Raw genomic sequence first — 20,616 nt, forward strand, 5'->3', positions numbered from 1 at the left:
CTGCCCCTTCCAGCAGATTGTTAAGCCAATTCCTGCTCAAGGGCTATCTTCCTTATCAAGCAGTTAAGGGAGGTCAGAAACCAGGTAACACAGGGCTCGCTTCTATACAGCTTCAGTGGCAGAGAAACATTTACATTAAGAGCCCTTTCTAGATACCGGTAGCTCCAGGCATCTGACCCCAGGGTCCCACAGCAACACCAAGGTCCTTGTGATAGTAGGGGTACACAAGATTTACATCACATTTCAGGAGAAGGGGGACCCATGCATCCCACACCACAGCAAGGTGACCCACTGGCAGGCCAACTACCCCATTTCAGACCAGAGCCCATGAAGGTGCCAAACACCTTTTTTCTTTCTACTTGCTCTCACTCTACATCCCAGGCCCATTACAGACATGGAGGGGTTTATTTACTAAAGCTGGAGAGTCCAAAATCAGACTCCCTTCTGCATAGAAACCAATCAGCTTCCAGGTTTCATTGCCAAAGCTTCATTGAACAAGCTGAGGTTAGAAGCTGATTGGTTTCTATGCAGAAGGGAGTCTGATTTTGGACTCTCCAGCTTTAGTAAATAAACCCCAGAATGTCTAAACAGGTTCATATTGCCTTTATTACCTTTACTTTAACATAACTGGTTTGCAAACAATTTTTTTTCATCAGAATTGCTAGTACTCCACTGTAAACAGTGCCATGGGTGCTCAGTTAGTCTCATAAAAAGGTGGATAATCTGTCCTGTCCCTCCCAAGAAAGCTTCACTACGGGCAAAGTTTTTTAACAGCATATGTAATCAGAGTAATTCTCATTCCTGCTGCATTTTCTGGTTCTTTTACTCCCCCCAAAAAGTCCTCACCAAGATACACTGGCTCCTAACCTCATGGCTCCTGATTTCATACTCTTCCCACAAAATAGACTCTACTGCATTGGGAAGCAGATATGCTCCCCAGAAAGGGTTGGTCATGTGGAACCAAACACCACTTTACAAGATGGTGGCTGTCCTTTCTGTTTTCCCATACAGGTCTCCCTTGCTGTGATGCAGTACATGATATTTATATACCATGCGCATGCCATAACGGCTGCACAAATCTTGTGCAAGCTCAGTTTCCTTTTACTACAAAATGTCCAAGATGGCGTCCCAAGCCCACAGCAGAGGACACATTAGTTCTATGCTATGCTAACCTTGGCACAGATGAATTGTGGACATGTGTGGACATTTAATGGCACGCAGTGGTATTGCAACAGAATCCCCCAAGGAATTACAATGTGGTCCTAACACCTTGATACACATTGGCTTCTAAAAATTTGAGTAAACAAAAGAACAAACATCTACATATTTTCTTAGCTCTCTGCCTGTCCTCATTTTAGCACTCACCTTGTGATATTTTTGAAAGTCTCTTTGGTGATAGCAATGTGGCAGTAATATCCAGGTATAGTCTAAAAGGCTCCTGTGTTTAAATACAGTATGCCTGGGGAGGAAATGTTACAAACTATTGTTTTCTTCTAGGCCAAGCTAGATTAGGCTGCTGCAGCCTTGAAAACTATAAAAAGATGTGTTGCAGTTGCAGAGCATGTGAGGTTTAGCCTTGATGTGTTGCATCTTGAATAGTTTTCCTTCTTCTCTGCAGACTTAAGCCTCATTTGTACCAACATCCAAATTGTGTTGTGTAGTTAGTGTTGGCTTTCCTGGTGTTTCCCCGTCATATGGCTTATAAACAACTATTAAAAAGACTATGAACCATGACAACCTTCTGCGCACAAGGTTCAATGTGTGCGCAGGAGTGACAACAAGCCAAATTAACGTACTGGTGGGAGGTAAAATACACTCTGAGATGGACTAGCCCTCCTGCTCTCCCTCTGTAGTTCCTGATGCAAAGACCAAAAAAGAAGGAATGTACGCTTGTGAAAACATGTCTAGCAACTAGCTGAATGCTATGTCAGCCAGGCTCTTAGGTGTCCCCAAGTACAGTTTAGGTTCCTGCAATAAAGATTGGTTCATTTAAAAATCCAAAGTTGCACCCTTCATAAAGGATTGGATCTCAACTGCCAGGATCTCACCATCACAACATACAGTACAAATAATATAAGACATTAAACTATCAAAAACTAAAATATCAGGATTGGGTGCACTAACCTTTCAAAATAACACTTTAAGATGAAAAAAATATTCATTTTGGATCTCACCATAGAAACAATGGCATCATTTTACAAAATGCCCACCACGTTCTTCATTCCTATAAGGGTCGAACTCAGGGTCCTAGCCTGGGTGTCTTTGACATCCTCCAATGCCCTTCTTCTATCTTCTCTTGATGCCTCTTTTCATCTCTCTAACTTGGAGGTCTTTTTACTTCCTTGGACTCTTCTCTGAAGCACCTAGCATCCAGGTCAGCGCTTCACCAGCCACTTTGCTTCTCTTCAGTTGTAGTTCACTTTGCAGTCTTAGCTTAGCTATTTAAGGACCCATTTTATGTTTAAACATGTTTTATGTTATTGCTTGCTATATCCTTGATATGTAATTGTGCAGTGGTCATATTAACCTGCTTCTTGATTTTATTACTTGTTCTTTGTAATACCTGTATTTTGCAAAATTAAATAAAAACCTATTGAAAGTGAAACAATAGTTTCCTTTTTACAGCAAATTTCTTCACATATTAGTAGTTTACCAATATATGTAAACACGCATGCAGTATATTACAGTACATACATTTTATTTAGTGTCAGTTTCTATTACAACTTTATTGATTTATTAAATAATGTTGTATGAGTAAGCATTGCTGTTATTGTTTTTTTTTTACAACAATGATTATTATTAACATGTATGTTATGGTAAGATTAAGCAGCTTCCAAAAAAGGAATGCATTCAGTCACTTGTTATTTTACAGTCAGTTGGTATGCATAAAGTTTCACTTTTTATTGCAAGGACACTTGTGTGAGATGTGTTTGCAATGAGTATGTACAAGGTCATTGCTGTTTCTCCGCCTTTTTGTTTCACTCTGAGATCTGTTCTGTAGGACTAGGACAGCTCCCTGCCAGTGCTCCTGTCGTTTCCTGATTGACCCAACTGCCAATTATCTGGGTACCCCTGGCAGCTGCCTGGTGGTGTGTGCAAGCCTAGGATGTTCAAATACCCCTCTCCATGGCAGGTGCTGTGCAGCAGTTTGGAGAGGAGAGAGCAGGTAAGTGGATAGAGTGCTGTGATGAGTGCGGTGAATACCTGTGGGCATTTAAGGCATGGCAAATATGTAATTGTAGCCATATTATATTAGCTCATTTGACTGCTAAGGGACAGAAAAGTTGAAGGAATATATCACTACATAACTACTAACTTTTATGTAGCATTACCTACCTTAGGCGTCAAACACAACAGCATCCAAAGTTCACTATGTCACCTGCAGATTCAGCACTGGCCGGGAAACCTTTTTTATTTGCACGAACATTCAAATTTTCAACACAAGCTTTCAGGTTGTACGCCCTTCTTCTAAGGTCCAAGAAGCACTTTATTTAAAACTTAGAAAGGTGTACATCTTGAAAGCTTTCCCTGAAAATCTGAATGTTAGTGCAAATAAAAAAAGTATCACGGGCAGTACTCAATAGTTTTTGTAGCAAGCGCATTAATACGACTAAAATCACCTCTCACTTGCAGATTCAAACCTGGCAATGCAGCTTTATTAGGCAGATGCTAGTAGGGAGTTCATGTTTGGGAAATTTATAGTGTAGCCAAAAATATGTTTTTCCCTTTGGATAGACTAGGAAAAGGTCTCTGTCCCCAGCAGGAAGTACCACCCTTTTTACTTTTACTGGTGACCATTGTCAGTGGGAATGGAGATGTGAACAAAATCAAAAATTTTGTGTTGTCACCAAAACAGGAATAGCAGGAAAACCTTATAATTTTACAATGGCACTAATGACAAAGGTCTAAAGGAGGATTTCCCTTTACCTCCTGCTGTGCCTCCAAGAAGTGAAGTAATATCTCCCAGATTCGATACAGCAAAAAAAAAAAAAGAAAAAAAAGCTTTGTTTGTTTTAACAATACTCTATTTTTTGCAAATTTGGATATAGATATACTTGAATCTTTAAAACTCTGGCCCCTTGCACATGGACATAATAATTTATGTTTATATGCAGGATCTTACTGGCAGAAATATCCTGAATAAAAACACAAGTTATTTTCTGTTATGACTTTGCCTATACACGCGTACAGGCATGTAAATGTGTATATGCATAAACACACGTAATATTCTACTTTATCCTCTTCTACCTGCCAGTGTTGCAATTTACACATATACGATTATATATACTGGTGTATATACATGTAAGCACATGGATTTCTACACTCAAATGTAAAATATTTTTTTTTATGACTTTGAACTCATCACTACATTACAGATCTTTAGGCAGCCGTGTGCACATTCCCATAGACAACAATGCATCTGTGTTCAAGAAAAAAAGAAAAACAACATGACTACAAATGCAGTTATTTCATGCCACTGCAAGAGGCCCAACAATGCAGTTTGTGTTTTCTAAGCAAAGCAGAAGACACTCTGTTGTAAATAAATAGATTATGCACCATAGTATACTTTCACAACTTAGTCCTGGGTACTAAAAAAGCCATAAGGGTCTTGGACTCCTTGTCCATTTTTATGCAGCCTAACACATGCATTTTGCTACATAAAAATGTATTTCAAACAGAAATCTCATTCTTTTCTATGAAACTGGTTTCCATATACTGTAGCTGTAGGCAGGTGGAACTTAGCCTCCATCCAGTAGGTGGTGCTGTTCCACTGTACAGATGGAGTGGAGTATAAAGAGGAAGGGTGTTCCTTTACAAACTCTATAGTTGTCCTAGAGGTTGCAGCTGTCTGATTGGACACTGCAACTTCTGATGACCTCTGACAGCCATCTTGGTGTGGCACTCTAGAAAATAAGGTGTCATTTGGGTGCATCTGAAGTATGTGGTAGGTAAGGGACAGAGACCTCATATGTCATGTAGAGTAAACAGGAGAGGTTCCTATCATGTGGGATCAGTGCAGGTACATCTCTTGTTCACAGTGGACATCTCTGTATTTCTTCAATAGCATGGAGTGGTATTACAGTACACTGTAGTTCCCCACCCCACCAGCAGAAGCCATCCTTTGGTACATCAGGCCAGCCTGGTAAAACTACTACTCATTAATACTGCACCATTACTGTCTGTCATACTAGAAGCTGTATGAATTACTTCTACTCTGTTGTCTGAGTTGTGGTGCCTGGAGAACTGTCTGCAAATTAAAGTGTTTCTAAACCCACAACAGTAAAATCAGTCTGCATATGCAGTAAAGCGTGCTTGTCATAATCACTGTGGAACCTAAGGGGTTAATCCTCTGCATTTGTGTAAAAATGATGCTTGATCCTAACTTCTCTGATCCTCCCCTTCTTCCAGTGTCCCCCTCTTATCTCCTGACATGACATATAATGTGGAGACACTCTGCACATGCTCAGTTTAGTGTGTATTGCTAGGGAGGTTTTTTTTTCATGGGAGAGTGCATGTGATCAGCACAGGGCCAATCAGCACTGTCCAGTCTGAGGTCAGGGGTTCTGCATCCTCCTAGAGCAGAAAGAAAACTCCTTCAATCTTTAACCAGTGCTCTGCTGGACACTGTTAGAAGTCACAATACTGCTCTAACTGCTGATGAGAAAAGGTATTTAGCAGTTTATATTTACTAAAATAATTGCATTTCCATGTTCTGTGTGAGACCAAATATAGTGAATGCAGGGAAGTGGTTTAATAACACTTTAACTTTGCTAATGTCATTACAATATACATGCGTTATACAACTCCAAGGGCTGTGTGTGTAGTCTCTCCCAGATTGGGTACCTCAGCCCAGGGCTCTGCTACATGCATGCTACAATTTATTGTTTTTGGAATAGAAATGATATGGGCCTGTTCACACCTACACAATGGCATTACAATACGTGCTGCATGAACACAGAACAGTGTAATTCCAGCCTAGGTGGCTATGTTTATCTTACATACAGCAGCAAGTGCAGCGAGGCAAAACAAAGTATGGTTTTATTCAGGGGCGGACTGACCATTTGGAAACTCGGGCACTGCCCGAGGGCCCGGGGTCAGTAGGGGGCCCGTGAGATGCCCCTAGTACCTTTTTCATAGGCTTTTTTGAGTTTGGGCAAGGACACAGTGGCCCATGATCCCCTATTGCCCGGGGGGCCCCATGAGTTGTCAGTCCGCCCCTGGTTTTATTATGCCTGCAGTTTGTTGGTCATTCTTGCAGAAAATAAATTTAGCCCATGTTCCCACTAGCTAGGCAGGTGTAATTTGTCCTCCATCCTGTAGGTGGCGCTGTGCTACTGTGCAGATGAAGTGAAGACTGAGAAGGACATTGTTCCTCTGCAGACTTCTTAGGGTTCATGTACACTGCAGCTGATAAACTCACGTTCAGGAGCTGTTCAGCATTTTTTTCAGCATCTCCCGAACTCTCCCTAATGTTTTCCTATGTGTCCATGTACACATCTTCGTTTACAGTAATTACAGGCATTTGAGTTTACAGTCATTTATTTGAATACAGAAAACTTGCGCTCAGCAGTCGATTTTATCAGTGTTTCAAATGCAAAATGCTTGTAAACGTGGCTAAATGTGGCAAATCACGTTTATAAGCATTTGCGTTTGAAAATGTTTTTTAACTCTTCCAGTTCCCGATGCTGTCCAGATCCTTTTTTCATCATGAAAAATGCATGCAAAGGTACTCAAATGGACAAAACACTGAACACAGGATGTTCCTACCAAGCTTGTCACACATTGTAATGACCAATTCACACCTCAGACCTCTCCCACCCTTGGAAACAAAAGATATGTTAATGACCACTCACACCCTGCCAGGTGGCCTTAATAACTCACTCCACCAGCCGCCTTTCCCACACTTGGAAACAAAAGAAACTCACACCTAAGCTAATCTCAACACTGCTCTCTCTGCTTCTACTCTCTGTATTTCTCTGAAACAGTCTGAAATAGTTAATTATTTACCACTTTTCAGTGCATTCTGGGCATTTGGGAGGTTCTCCTGTGCTTATCTTTAAAAAACGCTTCTAAACGCAAACGCACATAAATGCATTATGCAAACGCAGCTAAACAGACGTTTTTTAACCTACATTTTCCAGCAGTCAGTTTTCATCCTTCAGAAGTGTCCCATGTACATGGCGCCTTAAAGTTGAGTTCCACCCAAAAGGGGAAGTTCCACTTTAAAGATTGGTCCCCCACTCCCCATTAAGAATTGACACCTTTGGGGGGGGAACGGGTACCCGAATTTGACAGGTACCCGCTCCCACTTCCACTGCAATTGCTAGGCAATCGGAAACAGAAATTGTCCTCCTACCCTCCCTCCCAGAAAACTTGTAGGCCCCGTGACAGGTCCCAAAAGACGACAGGGCCATTCAGGAAGCGCAGCACTACTCGTGCAGGTGCAGCAGGCACCCGGCTGTGAAGCTGGAAGCTGACACAGCCGGATGTCCACACTGAAGATGCCGGCGCTTGGAATACAAGACGGCCGGTGAAACGGGCTGTGGCGGGGGCAACGCGGGATCGTGGGACAGGTGAGTGGCTGTTTCTAAAGGGTCAGCAGCTACAGTTTTTGTAGCTACTGACTTTTATTTTTTTACAGAGTGAGTGGAACTTCGCTTTAAGTGTCACTAGGAGAGCAGCTGTCCAACTGGACACTGCAGCACTGCGTGACCTTTGGTGGCCATCTTTAGTATGGATAGTGTTCATAAATATCAGTACCTTGCTGGATTTGGCAAGCAATTGTAAATGGACAGTGTAGGAAAAGGATCCTTGCTTGTCAGGGACAGAGAGATAGCTTTGGGTAAGGGTATCTGTGTGAGTAGGAAGATGGATGCCTTACTACTCATGGGTCTCTGGAACCATTTCATATTACCAGTTCAGCTTCCTCAGGTGCTGCTTGAGCCACCACCCTGCCAGTCATCCACCCATCCTGCAGATGCTGCCCCAGTAAAAGAGGCCATGCCTGCGTGATACCTTGTGGTGCTGAAGATATACAGCTGCACATCAGGGTTACCGGCAGGGGTGTATTTACCACAAGGCAAACAAGGCATTTGCCTAGGGTGGCATTTTTTAGGGGGGGCAGCACAGCCCCTTGAAGAAGGGATGGAAGAAGGAACACACGCTGCATGGGGATCTGGTGGGTCCTGAGAGATGCTGTGGGTTTCATGATGGTGTATGCACAGCCCGACTCTCGTTCCTGGGGATGTCCAGAGCTGTGAAGGTGAATGTCTTTCTCTCTCTTGCCATAGGGGATGGGGGCTGGTGTATGGGGGGTAGTGGAGGGCAGGGGTATTCTTGGTCAATGTCAGGCTCTTTCTGTAGGGGGGGGCGCCAATTTTTGTGTTGCCTAGGGCAGCACAAAACCTAAATACACCACTGGTTACCGGGCCTGTTAGCGCCAGCATCACTGCACCTCTTACCGCCAGCATCACTGCACCTCTTACCGCCAGCATCACTGCACCTGCTGGGTTTGTTACTACATGAGTGCCTGGAACTATTATTTCAAGAGTTCCTCTGCAGTTGCTACAGCCAAATTACTACTGCTAGTGATCGCAGATTGCCAGCTACCTTTTTATCCTTTATACCTGCAACTTATAGATACAATAACTATCAACCCTCTCTGTGTGCGGTTTTCTTAAGGTGGTTCTAAACCTCAGACATGAAATATGAACAAAGTATATCCCTCTATAGTGTGTACGAATCTCAATACAGAACACTATTTCTGTCTGCTTGATCGATCCTCTAATAAGAAATTAATCACTTCAGACAAGTTTTTCTGACACCAAGAGAAAAATGGTGATGGGAAGGGACCTTCAGCAGATTGACAGCTTCAGATCTGTTCCTGTGAACTGTGTGGAGGGGGTGTGTCCTTTCCCTCCAATCAGCTGTCACAGCTCTCCTCACTGAGCTCTGCAGAGTGTAATTTCAGCTCTCCACCCCCTGATTTCTGAAATCTCAGACAAGCTTTATAAATTCTGGACTTTGAGCAGATATAGGGAAGAGAAGACCCCAGAAAAAGAAACACAACTTATGTAGGAGGATTTGTTTTGTCTCTGTATATCCGCTAAGGCCAGTCACTTCACTGGGTATCCGTAACTTGGCCCTGCTCACAAGATTACACTGTAAAACACAGCATTTCGCTGTGCATGCTAGTGCAAGAGTTAGCTCCAGCAGGGAGCAGCTTTATTTATGTTCCAGCATATTGCACTGCTTGTTTTTTTCTATTGTCTTTTGCCATTTTTTTCAGCAGTGTTATATAGTGACACTTCATTTAGGTCACTGCACTGTAGCATGGTGCTTTGTGCTGTTGTACACTGACATGCGGTGACATCTGCACTGCACATCATACCAGTGATACGTATGAAACATCTGTTTTCTTTGTGTGCTATTAGTGAGCTGTATTTATCCAGTGCGGAAAACTGCAAGTCACTGCACATAGTTTGACTGGACTCTTAATGCAGAACTTAAAATTTTTATTTTCCCATGCAGTGCTCGTTTTGTCTAGGGGCTCAGGTAAAAGCTGTACTTACCCATTCCTACGATCCTCTGGAAAACCAGGCTCTCCCACAACCAGCGGTGGACTGTTCCTGCCGTCCTATCGTCCAGAGCGTCATGGAACAGCCCATTCAAAAAAATGCTAGTGTGCGGGGGGAGAAAAGGCTTGTGCTTAGAGGATCGGCAAATTCGGTAAGTATCTCTTCTTTCTGAGCCCCTAGACAAAAACGAACATTTAACCCATGCAATGCGGGCACAGACCCACTGCATGGGAAAATCATAATTTTGCCTAGATTTCTTCTTTAATCCAGCCATAGACAGATTGAAATTCGGCTGGTTCAGCAAGAACCGGATTAATTTTGATCTGTCTATGGGCAGGGTGGTCCACAGTCTATTAAATGACTTAAGTACAACCAGCCTGTCAGGTTTTTTTTGTGCGATCACTGCCGGCAGCTATAGCCAGCAGCAATGATCATTGTATTCTGATGGCAGGGAAACCTCTTGCTGTCAATAGCGCAGCAGGTGGGATTTCCCCATCAACACTGAATGTATTAATGGGGGAATCAACCCATGGTTGAAGCTAAGAAAATTCCATAATGTATGGCCTGCCTTAGAAGCTTCATGACATTAGGTTCATGACTTTTGAAATACAGCTATATATACACACCCACAATCACTATCATAGTCAGCAATGTCCCGTTCTTGGCACACCCACATTATTAGAGCTCTGACCCTGCTGGATGACAGCATGTAAGAAGTTCACAGTCTACACTGTTTTACACCATCGCAGCGTCCCTCCCCTGCCTTGGGCGTCACCCTATTATCATTCCTGGACTTTGCTCAGCCCTAAAGTACCTAATCATACAAATCTTTTGGGTTCAGAGTTTAGAGCATGGGCACAGCATCGGATCTATAGTGACCCAGGACTGCAAGGTGAGAGCTGAAAGAAGGGACATATATAATTAGTACCCAAGTAGTAGAATGCAAGGGGTTTTAGGGTCAGGGGAATGGCTTGGAACACAAATATTGAGGAGGGCTAAATTGTGTCATTGCAGATTCCAGAGACAGTGACAGTGGGAGGTTTCCACTGCATTACACAAAAACAAAAAGTCATTAAGTATCGCTAAAAGGTGATTTTGTTTTTTAAATTTTAGATGGAGGGGGATTAGGACATCTGTCAGGTTTTTATTGCTGTTTGCTTCCCCATTAGGGAGATACATTCTCTCTACAGGGTGTCCCTAAAGTCTGGACACAGGAAAAATGCATATTGAGAAAAAAAAAAAACATATAGTTACTGATATTTTCTATGTATCCAGACTTTAGGGACACCCTGTATAGATTATTTGACACAGGTGGCCTGGGGCAGTAACAACAGGAAGCTCGGCTGTAGTTTTACTACTCCCCCACTTTGGCTGCCCACCCAAATCTTAACATTACTGTCTTTCAGTGCTGTTTACATGCTGTGTCATTTTTACCACCACCTGCCAAACGTCCATTGAAATCAATGGGGCTGTGTCCCAACCACTAGGCAAGCGCAACCAATGCACTTAATTGCAGCGCAGTAGTGTGGCATTTACAGAATCAAATTAGGGGGTGAGGAGGCTATACAACACCACCCACCGCTTGTCAAATGGTCTCTGAAAAGTGATTTAACCGCTGCTAGCTCTTTAGAGGACACTACAAGTGTGAAAGAATCCTATTGGTCCTGTTTACCATTATCATCAATAGTGAAAGTGAAAGAACATTTCAAATTTTGGGTTGTCACTTGAAGAGGAATAGATGGGAAATCTTTAAATGGGAAACTAGTTCTTGTAACAACCAAGGATTCTCTTTTTTTTTTTTTTGCAGGGATTTCCTTTCACTTACTTTTTGGCTATGGGACAGGAAGTGAAGGGAAATCTCCCCAATGGGACAGAAATGGCAAAATAAAACTGGAGTCATAACCCTCCCTTTATCCAGAATGAAAAAAGGGGCTTTAGTTCTATTATAAATGACAAGGATTCATCTTAAGATGCAAAATGTCAACTTATGCACTTGTATGCATTTCCTTTATGTATAATATACTGTATATATATATATATATATATATATATATATACACACACACACACACACACACACACACACTGTATATACACACACAGTGTTTATATGTATATATAAAGATACATAAATGTGTGTAAGTACAACTACAGTAAATACACTTACATTTTTGAAGAAAATATGAAAAAATTTTACATACATACAATGAAAATTATATATATATATATGTTACTTTTATTAGTTGTGTTTCATTTTATGGCGTTTATACAATCTGCTGTGCAAAAAATATTTACAGTATGTTGTTTATGGGCTTACTGCATGGATTTTCAGTTGTGAAGTTTATGATATATATATATATATATACATATACATATACACACATACAACTTAATGCACATGTAATTGTGTTTTAAGACTTTTGTATGGCTCTTTTCATGTGTGCAGTCAGCGTGTTTGTAAGATGCTCAGTGGTAACATTCCCGGAATTATCAGTTGCTGGTGTTATCAGCAGCTTGCAGCAGTACAGGACCATTCCTCTTCACACCCCTTGCCTCCTTGCTTAACCTTGCTGCATGGCATATGCACATATTCAGCATTATGCCGTTTTACATATAAAAAGAAATAGTCTCAACAAGATGCATTCTCAAGGATTTTTCTGCATTTTTCAAAACAATGAAAATACCTAATAGACAGACATAAAAAATAGTTTGCTAGAAAACCTGTAGTAGAAAAATGTAATACTAAAAAGTTGTGTATGCTGAATTTTTTTGTGCATTTGGCCATATAAAGTATATTGACAATTTTACAGTCACTATGTGTGTGCTATGTGTTCCCATTCACACAGTATATATATATATATATATATTTATTCTAACTTTTGAAAGTCTCTTAAGAGAAGGTGTCATGGCTACCTGCAAAATTTCTCAAGAAATTCACTGTGATCTGGACCATTGGAAAAGCTGGGGATTGGCTGAATCCAGTTCTTATTAACATACAATGGATTAGTCCAGTTTCTAAATGTTTAACCCTTTGTTAGGACAGATGGTGTTCAAATCTAGTTTTCAAATGATGAGATAATATCTACCATCACTCTACAGAGAGGGGAAAAGTGATACTAAATGCAATTTTTTTTGCTTTAAAATTAAAAAGAGGTTACACTTACCTGCTCTGTGTAATGATCTCCTAGATTGTAAGCTCCAAGGAGCAGGGCCCTTTAATCCCTCTTGTATTGAACTGTATTGTTACTGTACAGTCTCCCTCCATAATGTAAAGCGCTAAGCAAACTGTCGGCACTATATAAGTCCTGTATAATAATAATAGTAATATTACACAAAGCAGTCCTTACCTCTTCTTAGGGAGTTCCCTCCCAAAACTCTCTGCTACTTCTTCATTTAACTGCCCACTTAACAAGTCGAATGTTGAGTGGGCATCTTAGCAGGCATGCTCCCATTTCTGGCTGTGTGTGTCCATAGACAAACACTGCACCAGAAAGCCATGCCCGTACTCCCTCATCACAGAAGTTTGACTGACAGCAGCAGGAGCCTATAGCTCTCACTGCTCACACTGTTTCCTGTGAGACCAGGAAGTAGAGGAGTGGTGCTGCAGCCAGGTCAGCACTGGAGCCATGGAAGCGTTTAGGGGTAGGTAGGGGAGGCTAGGAGAGGTAGCGGACCATTTTTTACCCTAATACATAGAATGCATTGGGGTAAAAAATGTTCTAACTTTAGAACCACTTTAACCACTTGCTGACCACACGTTGCACAAGTACATTGTACAAGTGGCCTCGGTGCGCCAAGTCACGTAGCTGGCCTGGCTATGCTGTGATTCATCACAGCACATGTTGATCACTGGGTCCCGGCCAATGATTGACCTCTGGGACCCGGTGATTGGCTGTGTGTTACACCGAACACAGCTCTGTGAATGTAAACAACACAGAGATGTATTCAGTGACAAGGGATTGTGTTGTTTTTTCATTCCCTGCTAAGCAGGGAATGAAAATAACTAGATCCTCAGTAAAAGCAGCACACAGTAATCACATTAACACTTTTAGGGACACAGTTAACCCCTTGATCACTGTAGAGGTTAACCCCTTCCTGCCCCAAATCATTAGTACAGCGACAGTGCATATCATTAGCACTGATTACTGTAATAATATCACTAGTGATATCAGTGGCAGTTAGTCAGTTCCCCCCCAGCGTCAGTTAGTGTCAGATTGCCAGCCGCACTATCACAGTCCCATTATAAGATTATAAGTCGCTAATCGCTGCCCTTACCAGTGTAAAATAAATAAATAAAAATAAAATAAATAATATATGCCATAGTTTCCAAATTATAGCTTTCACACAAACCATTTGAATATACACTTATTGGATTTTTCTTTTTTTACCAAAGACATTTAGCAGAATATGTTTTGGCCAAAATTTAATAAGATCTGATTTTTTCATTTTTTTTATTGGATATGTTTTATAGCAGGAAGTAAAAAATATTATTTATTTCTCACAATTATCTGGCTTTTTTAGTTTATATAATAAAAAACCCAGTGGTGATCAAACACCACCAAAAGAAAGATCTATTTGTTTGAAAAACAATATATAAATATCGTTTGGGCACGGCAATTGTCAGTTTAAGTAGCGCAGTGCGTTATAGCAAAAAAAATGGTTTGGTCAGGAAGGGGGTAAAACCTTATGGAGGGCAAGTGGTTAAAGCTGAAGTTTAGGTATGTATAGCTTTGTAGTTATGTATTGGTTTAGCTGGGGGATCTCTGTGGAAGTTGGAAATCACTGCAGCTATCTTCCAGGTTCCATGCTAAGGCGCTGCCCTGCTGCATTGTCCTTTACACAGAATGCCTTGCATTTTTCTCAATGAATGCAAGGCATCCTGTTATTGGGCTAGATGTAGATAATGACATCACCACCCCCCTACGACTCATCCAATCAGAGAATGCCTTGCATTCATTGAGTGTCTTGTGAATGGCACCTGTGCCATGCAAGTGATCTCCTGTCCTTGGGACCCAGAAATTAGTTGAAATCACTGCAGTAGTGGTGTCTACCAGGGGCGGACTGACAACTCATGGCGCCCCCGGGCAATAGGGGATCATGGGGCCCCTGTGCCCTTGCCCAAACTCAAAAAAGCCTATGAAAAAGGTAACAGGGGCATCTCATGGGGCCCCCTACTGACCCCAGGCCCTCGGGCAGTGCCCCAGTTTTCAAATGGTCAGTCTGCCCCTGGTGCCTACTAGTGATTTTCAGCTGCCACAAGGATCCCTCAGGCATGTCACATACATTTATCTGAGCTGGACCAACGTAGCTATTACTATGCTAAAAAAGCATACCTTAAACTTCAGCTTTAATTATGACAAACACAACTCTCCAGCACCCCTCATAAACAAAGAGAACCAAGTAGCATTTTACAGTACAGGAATTTACAGAAAAGAGTACCTAAAATGGTAAGCTGCAATTTTTATGCTATGTGAATTGGGACATGTAACAAATATAAAGTAGATGCTATCCCAATTTGGCTGCAAATGTGGTTTTGATACTTTTGAATTAGATAAAAGTAGAGTTACTTAAAAAAAAAAAAAAGAAAAAAAAGTTGGCCATAAATAGGTAGATTTTTGTTGAAAATGTTTTGTTTTAGGAAACATTAATTCGATTCTTTTAATCATTAGTGATGTCAAATTTGACTGCAGGATCTCAAGGAGCAGGATGGAATATTTTTCTCAAAAGAATTAATTTTTAAATCATCATTCACTCTACTGTACACCTGTGTGAAGGCCATGTTTGCCAGCATGGCAATTTATTTTATTTATTACAGGTACTTCTATAGTGTTGTCAATTTACGCAGAGCTTTACATATATATATTGTGGGAACTCGCTTCAAGTGGTAGAGCTTCTTCCAAGCACACAGCAACTCGCTTCTTTAAGGGCTTTTTTGCCCACTTTTATTTAAGAAAGTTCAAGTAACACATGCTTCCCACGCAGGGGTATCCACCATCAAGCAAATTAACAGTTTTCAGCCTCCTGGCTTGTACACAGTTTTAAGTCTGCCTCCTGCAGACTCTTCCCAAAATATGTCACTAGCACACAGCTAGTCTGGCTTCCACCTGACTCCAAGGCAGAGACCTCCCGTCTGCCGGGGTGGAGCCCTCCTGACTCCGTTTGCCGGGGTGGAGCCCAGAACTATGGTTAGGCCTCTACAAAAAGCCCCGCACACACCTGTGCAATCAGTGTGCTGGGGGTTCTCAAAACACGGACCCCGGATTGGAGATTTCATCCCTCCCAGATCTCTTTGAAATCTCCAGGCTCCAGATCCCAAAACAAACTTAATGAACAAATGAGGAACTGGAAAGCCAGTTTCCTCTGCAATAAATCAACTCTCTGGAGCCCCTCAACCTGCCTGGTTGAGAATCCAAGGTTCTCAGCTTTATTTTGACCGTGGTAGGACACCGCACTGCCACATATCCCCCCCCCTTTGTTTTGACCCCGTAGGGGGCGGAACACACAAACCTAAAACCCTTGCTTTAGACCTTCTGTCGGGCTATCACCTGTAGAGGTCCAATCCTGGCTGACTTCGTTTTCATCAAAGGGAGACACTACTCCCTGCCCCAAGAGATTACTTCCCTTGTCTCCTCTTGCTACCCTTAGTTGGGCTCTATGACATCCCCGTGCCTTTTTACGAGTGCGCTTCCAAAAGCGCTGTCTTCCTAATTTCCTTGAGACTATGCTAGTCCTTTTACCACTAGGGGGTTTACAAATCTCAGTACCCTTTGTAACGTGCTCCCTCTAATTCCTCTAGACCATCCTTTTTTGCTTTATTTAATTTTGATGGGGTTATATTTTTAGACCCTTTAGTAATAGAGGTGGGCTCTTTTATTTGGGAATCAAACACTTTTAACGTCCCCTTGTTAAGCTTTGGGCCAGTTCCCTTAGACCTTTCATTCTTACAACTTGGGCGTTTACTGGACCTTTGGAAAACTTTTCCAGAGTGACCTTCCTGAACCTGTAGGGGGCCTATTGCTAGACTCTTAACCTCTCTTGTGCCTGTTAAGCACTCATTACCTCTTTCAGGACGACCAGCTACCATGTCAACCTGACCACCTGGTCTACTATTCTTTTTGTTATCTCCCACAGTAATCAGACAATCCAAATTCATCAATACATTTCCCTTTTTATCATTATCAAAAATAGTCTTGTCAGAGCTCATTTCACTAGTAATTGGCAGGGCAGTGTCTGGAGAGGAATTACCCACAGTGAAGTAGGCATCTCCCATGGAAACATCACTACCCATTGACTTCGCTGTCACAAAAGACTCTGCCAGCAACTGTCCTGAGGCCAAACCATCCTTACATAAGTCTGCATTTGGGTAAACAACCCCAACCACATCACATATACATGTGTCTTCCGGCACTTCTGCCCAAACCTCTGTCCTGTCCAACAGTACTCTGGTGTGCCTCTCATACAGATTACTGCTATGAAGCAACCCAGCAATGCACTGAAAGACAATTTTCACCATTACCAACAAGGATGGAATCACAGAATTCCTACAGTTGTGTCCAAAATTATTCAACCCCCACTGAAATTGAGTGTTTTGGCCAGTTTGACATTGCTTTTGATCATTCAGTCATCTTGCTTACATTTACATTAAAGAGGCACTTGTAGGTCAGACAAATATAACATAACAGTTATAATGAAATAACCACAAATGTCTTTTCTGTGCTCACAGCATTATCAGTTTTATTCAACCCCCAAGTGACATTCAATCTTAGTACTTAGTACAGCATCCTTTTACAGTTATAACAGCTTTTAAACGTGAAGCATAGCTTGACACAAGTGTCTTGCAGCGATCTACGGGTATCTTCGCCCATTCTTCATGGGCAAAGGCCTCCAGTTCAGTCACATTCTTAGGCTTGCGCACTGCAACTGCTTTCTTTAAGTCCCACCAGAGGTTCTCAATCGGATTTAAGTCTGGTGACTGCGATGGCCACTCCAAAATGTTCCAGCCTTTCCTCTGCAACCATGCTCTAGTGGACTTGGAGGTATGCTTGGGATCATTGTCCTGTTGAAAGGTCCAACGTCTCCCAAGCCTCAGGTGTGTGACGGACTGCATCACGTTTCCATCCAATATCTCCTGGTACTGAAGAGAATTCATGGTACCTTGCACACGCTGAAGCTTCCCTGTACCTGCAGAAGCAAAACAGCCCCAAAGCATGATTGACCCTCCACCATGCTTCACAGTAGGCAAGGTGTTCTTTTCATCATAGGCCTTGTTCTTCCTCCTCCAAACATAGCGTTGATCCATGGGCCCAAACAGTTCTAATTTTGTTTCATCAGTCCACAGAACACTATCCCACAACTTTTGTGGTTTGTCCACATGGCTTTTGGCATACTGCAGTCGACTCTTCTTATTCTTTGGAGACAGCAAGGGGGTACGCCTGGGAGTTCTGGCACGGAGGCCTTCATTACGCAGTGTGCGTCTTATTGTCTGGGCTGAAACTTCTGTACCCACATCTGACAAATCTTTTCTCAGTTCCTCAGCAGTCACACGGGGACTTCTCTCCACTCTACGCTTCAGGTAGCGCACAGCAGTCGAAGTCAGCATCTTCTTTCTGCCACGACCAGGTAGCGTTTCAACAGTGCCCTTTGCCTTGAATTTGCGAATGATGCTTCCTAAGGTGTCTCTTGGTATGTTTAACATCTTTGCAATCTTCTTATAGCCATTGCCCTTCCTGTGAAGAGAAATCACCTCTTCTCTTGTCTTCCTGGACCATTCTCTTGCCTTCACCATGTTTGTAACCACACCAGTAAATGTCTAGAAGGAGCTGAGTATCACAGTCATTTTAAAGCTGCCTAATTGGTGCTTATTATGCTTGATTGCTGCTCGGTGACATCCACAGGTGTTTTCAATACCTGATGGAAAGCACCTGTATGAACCTCTGTTCTTCAGAGTGGTAGTCTTTAAGGGGTTGAATAATTGTGGCAATGAAGAAACCACATAAGAACCATTTACTACTGTATTACATAAACAATTGATGTCATTTTAGTTGCATTTGGGTAGTTACAACGTCCTTGTAGGATTTGATTCTGAATACAATTCCAAATGTACACTATAGTCCCTAAACCCCTTTACAGCATTGGGGGTTGAATAATTTTGGACACAACTGTATATTGACCATCTTTGTCTTGTATAGCCTGTAATACCAAGCTCCAATTAGCGGGACTCCACTGTACCAGCTCTCCCGAACATGGAAGAGACAGCAAGGGATACACCGGCTGTACACTCCAGAAGGCTAACATTTCCTTCAGCAGGTCTGTTATAAAAAGACAGCCTGATTCCACACATAAGTCCTTCCTAGAGACATGGAGACACTCATTTACTGATGCCTCAGAGGTGGTGCTTCTTAAAGAGGCTTCCTCTCGGCTGGAGATACCCAACACAATAACCTGGGGCTCTCCCAGAGCGTAACCAGGTGTGGGATTCACCCAAATACTCAGGCTCAGTGTCAATGAGCTCTTCCACATCTCTATGGATATCAATTTGGTACACCACACCATTAACTCCTTTATGGGCTGTGGGCAAAACATCTGCTGAGCGTTTATCTTTAACGGTGCCTTTTACCAGCGGTGGGTTAATTTTGGCAGCGACAGAAGCGCCATGGACTAATAGCTGCTCCACAGTCCCTCTATTCAGCACAGCAGAAACCATGTCCACCCCATTGTTACCCACAGAGGCATCTTTTATTATTGCCAACAAGCTTGTTGCCCATCTGTCCCAGTCCATCGTCCCTGTGATCCCATCAGAGGTACTACGCAGTACCACTCCAACCGCTGAAGGAGACACAGAGGGACAGAGTGGCTCTGTATCAGACCCATTACCTATATCTTCTTTATCCATATCACAATGGGAGACTGCTTTTCTAGGCACAGCAGGTTGCAATTTTCTAGAGACAGCAGGTTGCAATTTTCTAGGCACAGCAGGTTGCAATTTCCTACTCTCACCACCGTGACCTAGTGGCATGTCATTCACTACAAAAACTTTAGCATTAGTGGATTGCATTAACCCATCATCATTATGAATACGTTCATACCTTTTAGATTCACCATTGCCACACTGCAATAAAAAATTCTCATCACTCAATTCAGATACACTCTGATCCACCCGAGCAACACCATAGTTGTCCCGGGTTACCTTAACCACTGTTGCTAGGGGAGAGAACACATCCTGCTTAGTGGTCACCCCTACTACATTTAATTTAGCATTCTGTTTATAGGACATTGGTGCAACCCCAATATCAGTACTCTTCACATTGACATTTTTAACCATTGCCTCCCCGCTAAACAGAGCATTATACAGAGGCAAGTCTCTCTCATGATCACCAGCAGTGGGTTTCCCAACTGGGAGTATCCCAAATTTATAGCAGAGAGTCTCAAAGTCAGTCTCAATCAGTGCATTAGTATTGCTCACATTTCTCTCAAAAGTACCAGTCTTACCCACCACTGTAACAGGCTTCACCTTCACTTGAGTGCGTGGGATCTGGATCCTGTTATCTCCTCTGCTTGGCTTTGGCCAGCCAGTTCATCCATGCAGCTATAGGATGATACTGTGGCAGGCACTTCTGACTCCTTGGCACCCCCTGTAGGCACAACAGGTACTTCCTCACTGTTGCTAGAGGTGGCTGCCAACATTTTTAAACATGAATCTGGGCTTGCAGATGAAGACTTTTGCCCAGTAGCACCATCATCAGTGGTATTCCATAATCTGGGGCAGGTAAAGATACCATGCCCAAACTGACCACATTCCAGGCAGGGTATGGTTCCACCGATAACCTTCTTGGGATACGGAACCACATCTCCCTGGTAGCCCCTTCTCCTGGTTGGCAGGCTTTCTCCTGTTGCTATGGGAGATGGCACTCTCCCAGCTGAACTTCGTGGGTTCCTCCAGATGCGCTGAACTCTCATCTCTGCATTGCCACAATCCTCTGCAGACGACACTTCTCTCACCGGGTCCGCAGGCCTGAAGTCACATGGGTTGCTATGGGCA

The 20,616-nt window shown here is 42.6% G+C and overlaps 1 protein-coding gene across 2 annotated transcripts in view; it reads left to right on the forward strand.

The window, feature by feature from the left end:
• The first annotated feature begins 2,834 nt into the window (after nucleotides 1-2,834).
• MISP (mitotic spindle positioning) overlaps nucleotides 2,835-20,616 on the forward strand; it is a 65,820-nt gene continuing 48,038 nt past the window's right edge. Inside the window, exon 1 of one of the 2 annotated variants that reach the window (XM_089673565.1) lies at nucleotides 2,835-3,166. In XM_089673565.1, the coding sequence (XP_089529691.1) occupies nucleotides 3,107-3,166 (60 nt within the window). In that variant the 5' untranslated portion in view covers nucleotides 2,835-3,106. The remainder of the gene's footprint in view (nucleotides 3,167-20,616) is intronic. The other variant, XM_089673566.1, reaches the window with a different exon arrangement.

This window comes from Staurois parvus, unplaced genomic scaffold, assembly GCF_062004578.1.
Source record: "Staurois parvus isolate SC_StPar_1 unplaced genomic scaffold, SC_StPar_1.0 ptg000141l, whole genome shotgun sequence".
NCBI lineage: Eukaryota > Metazoa > Chordata > Amphibia > Anura > Ranidae > Staurois > Staurois parvus.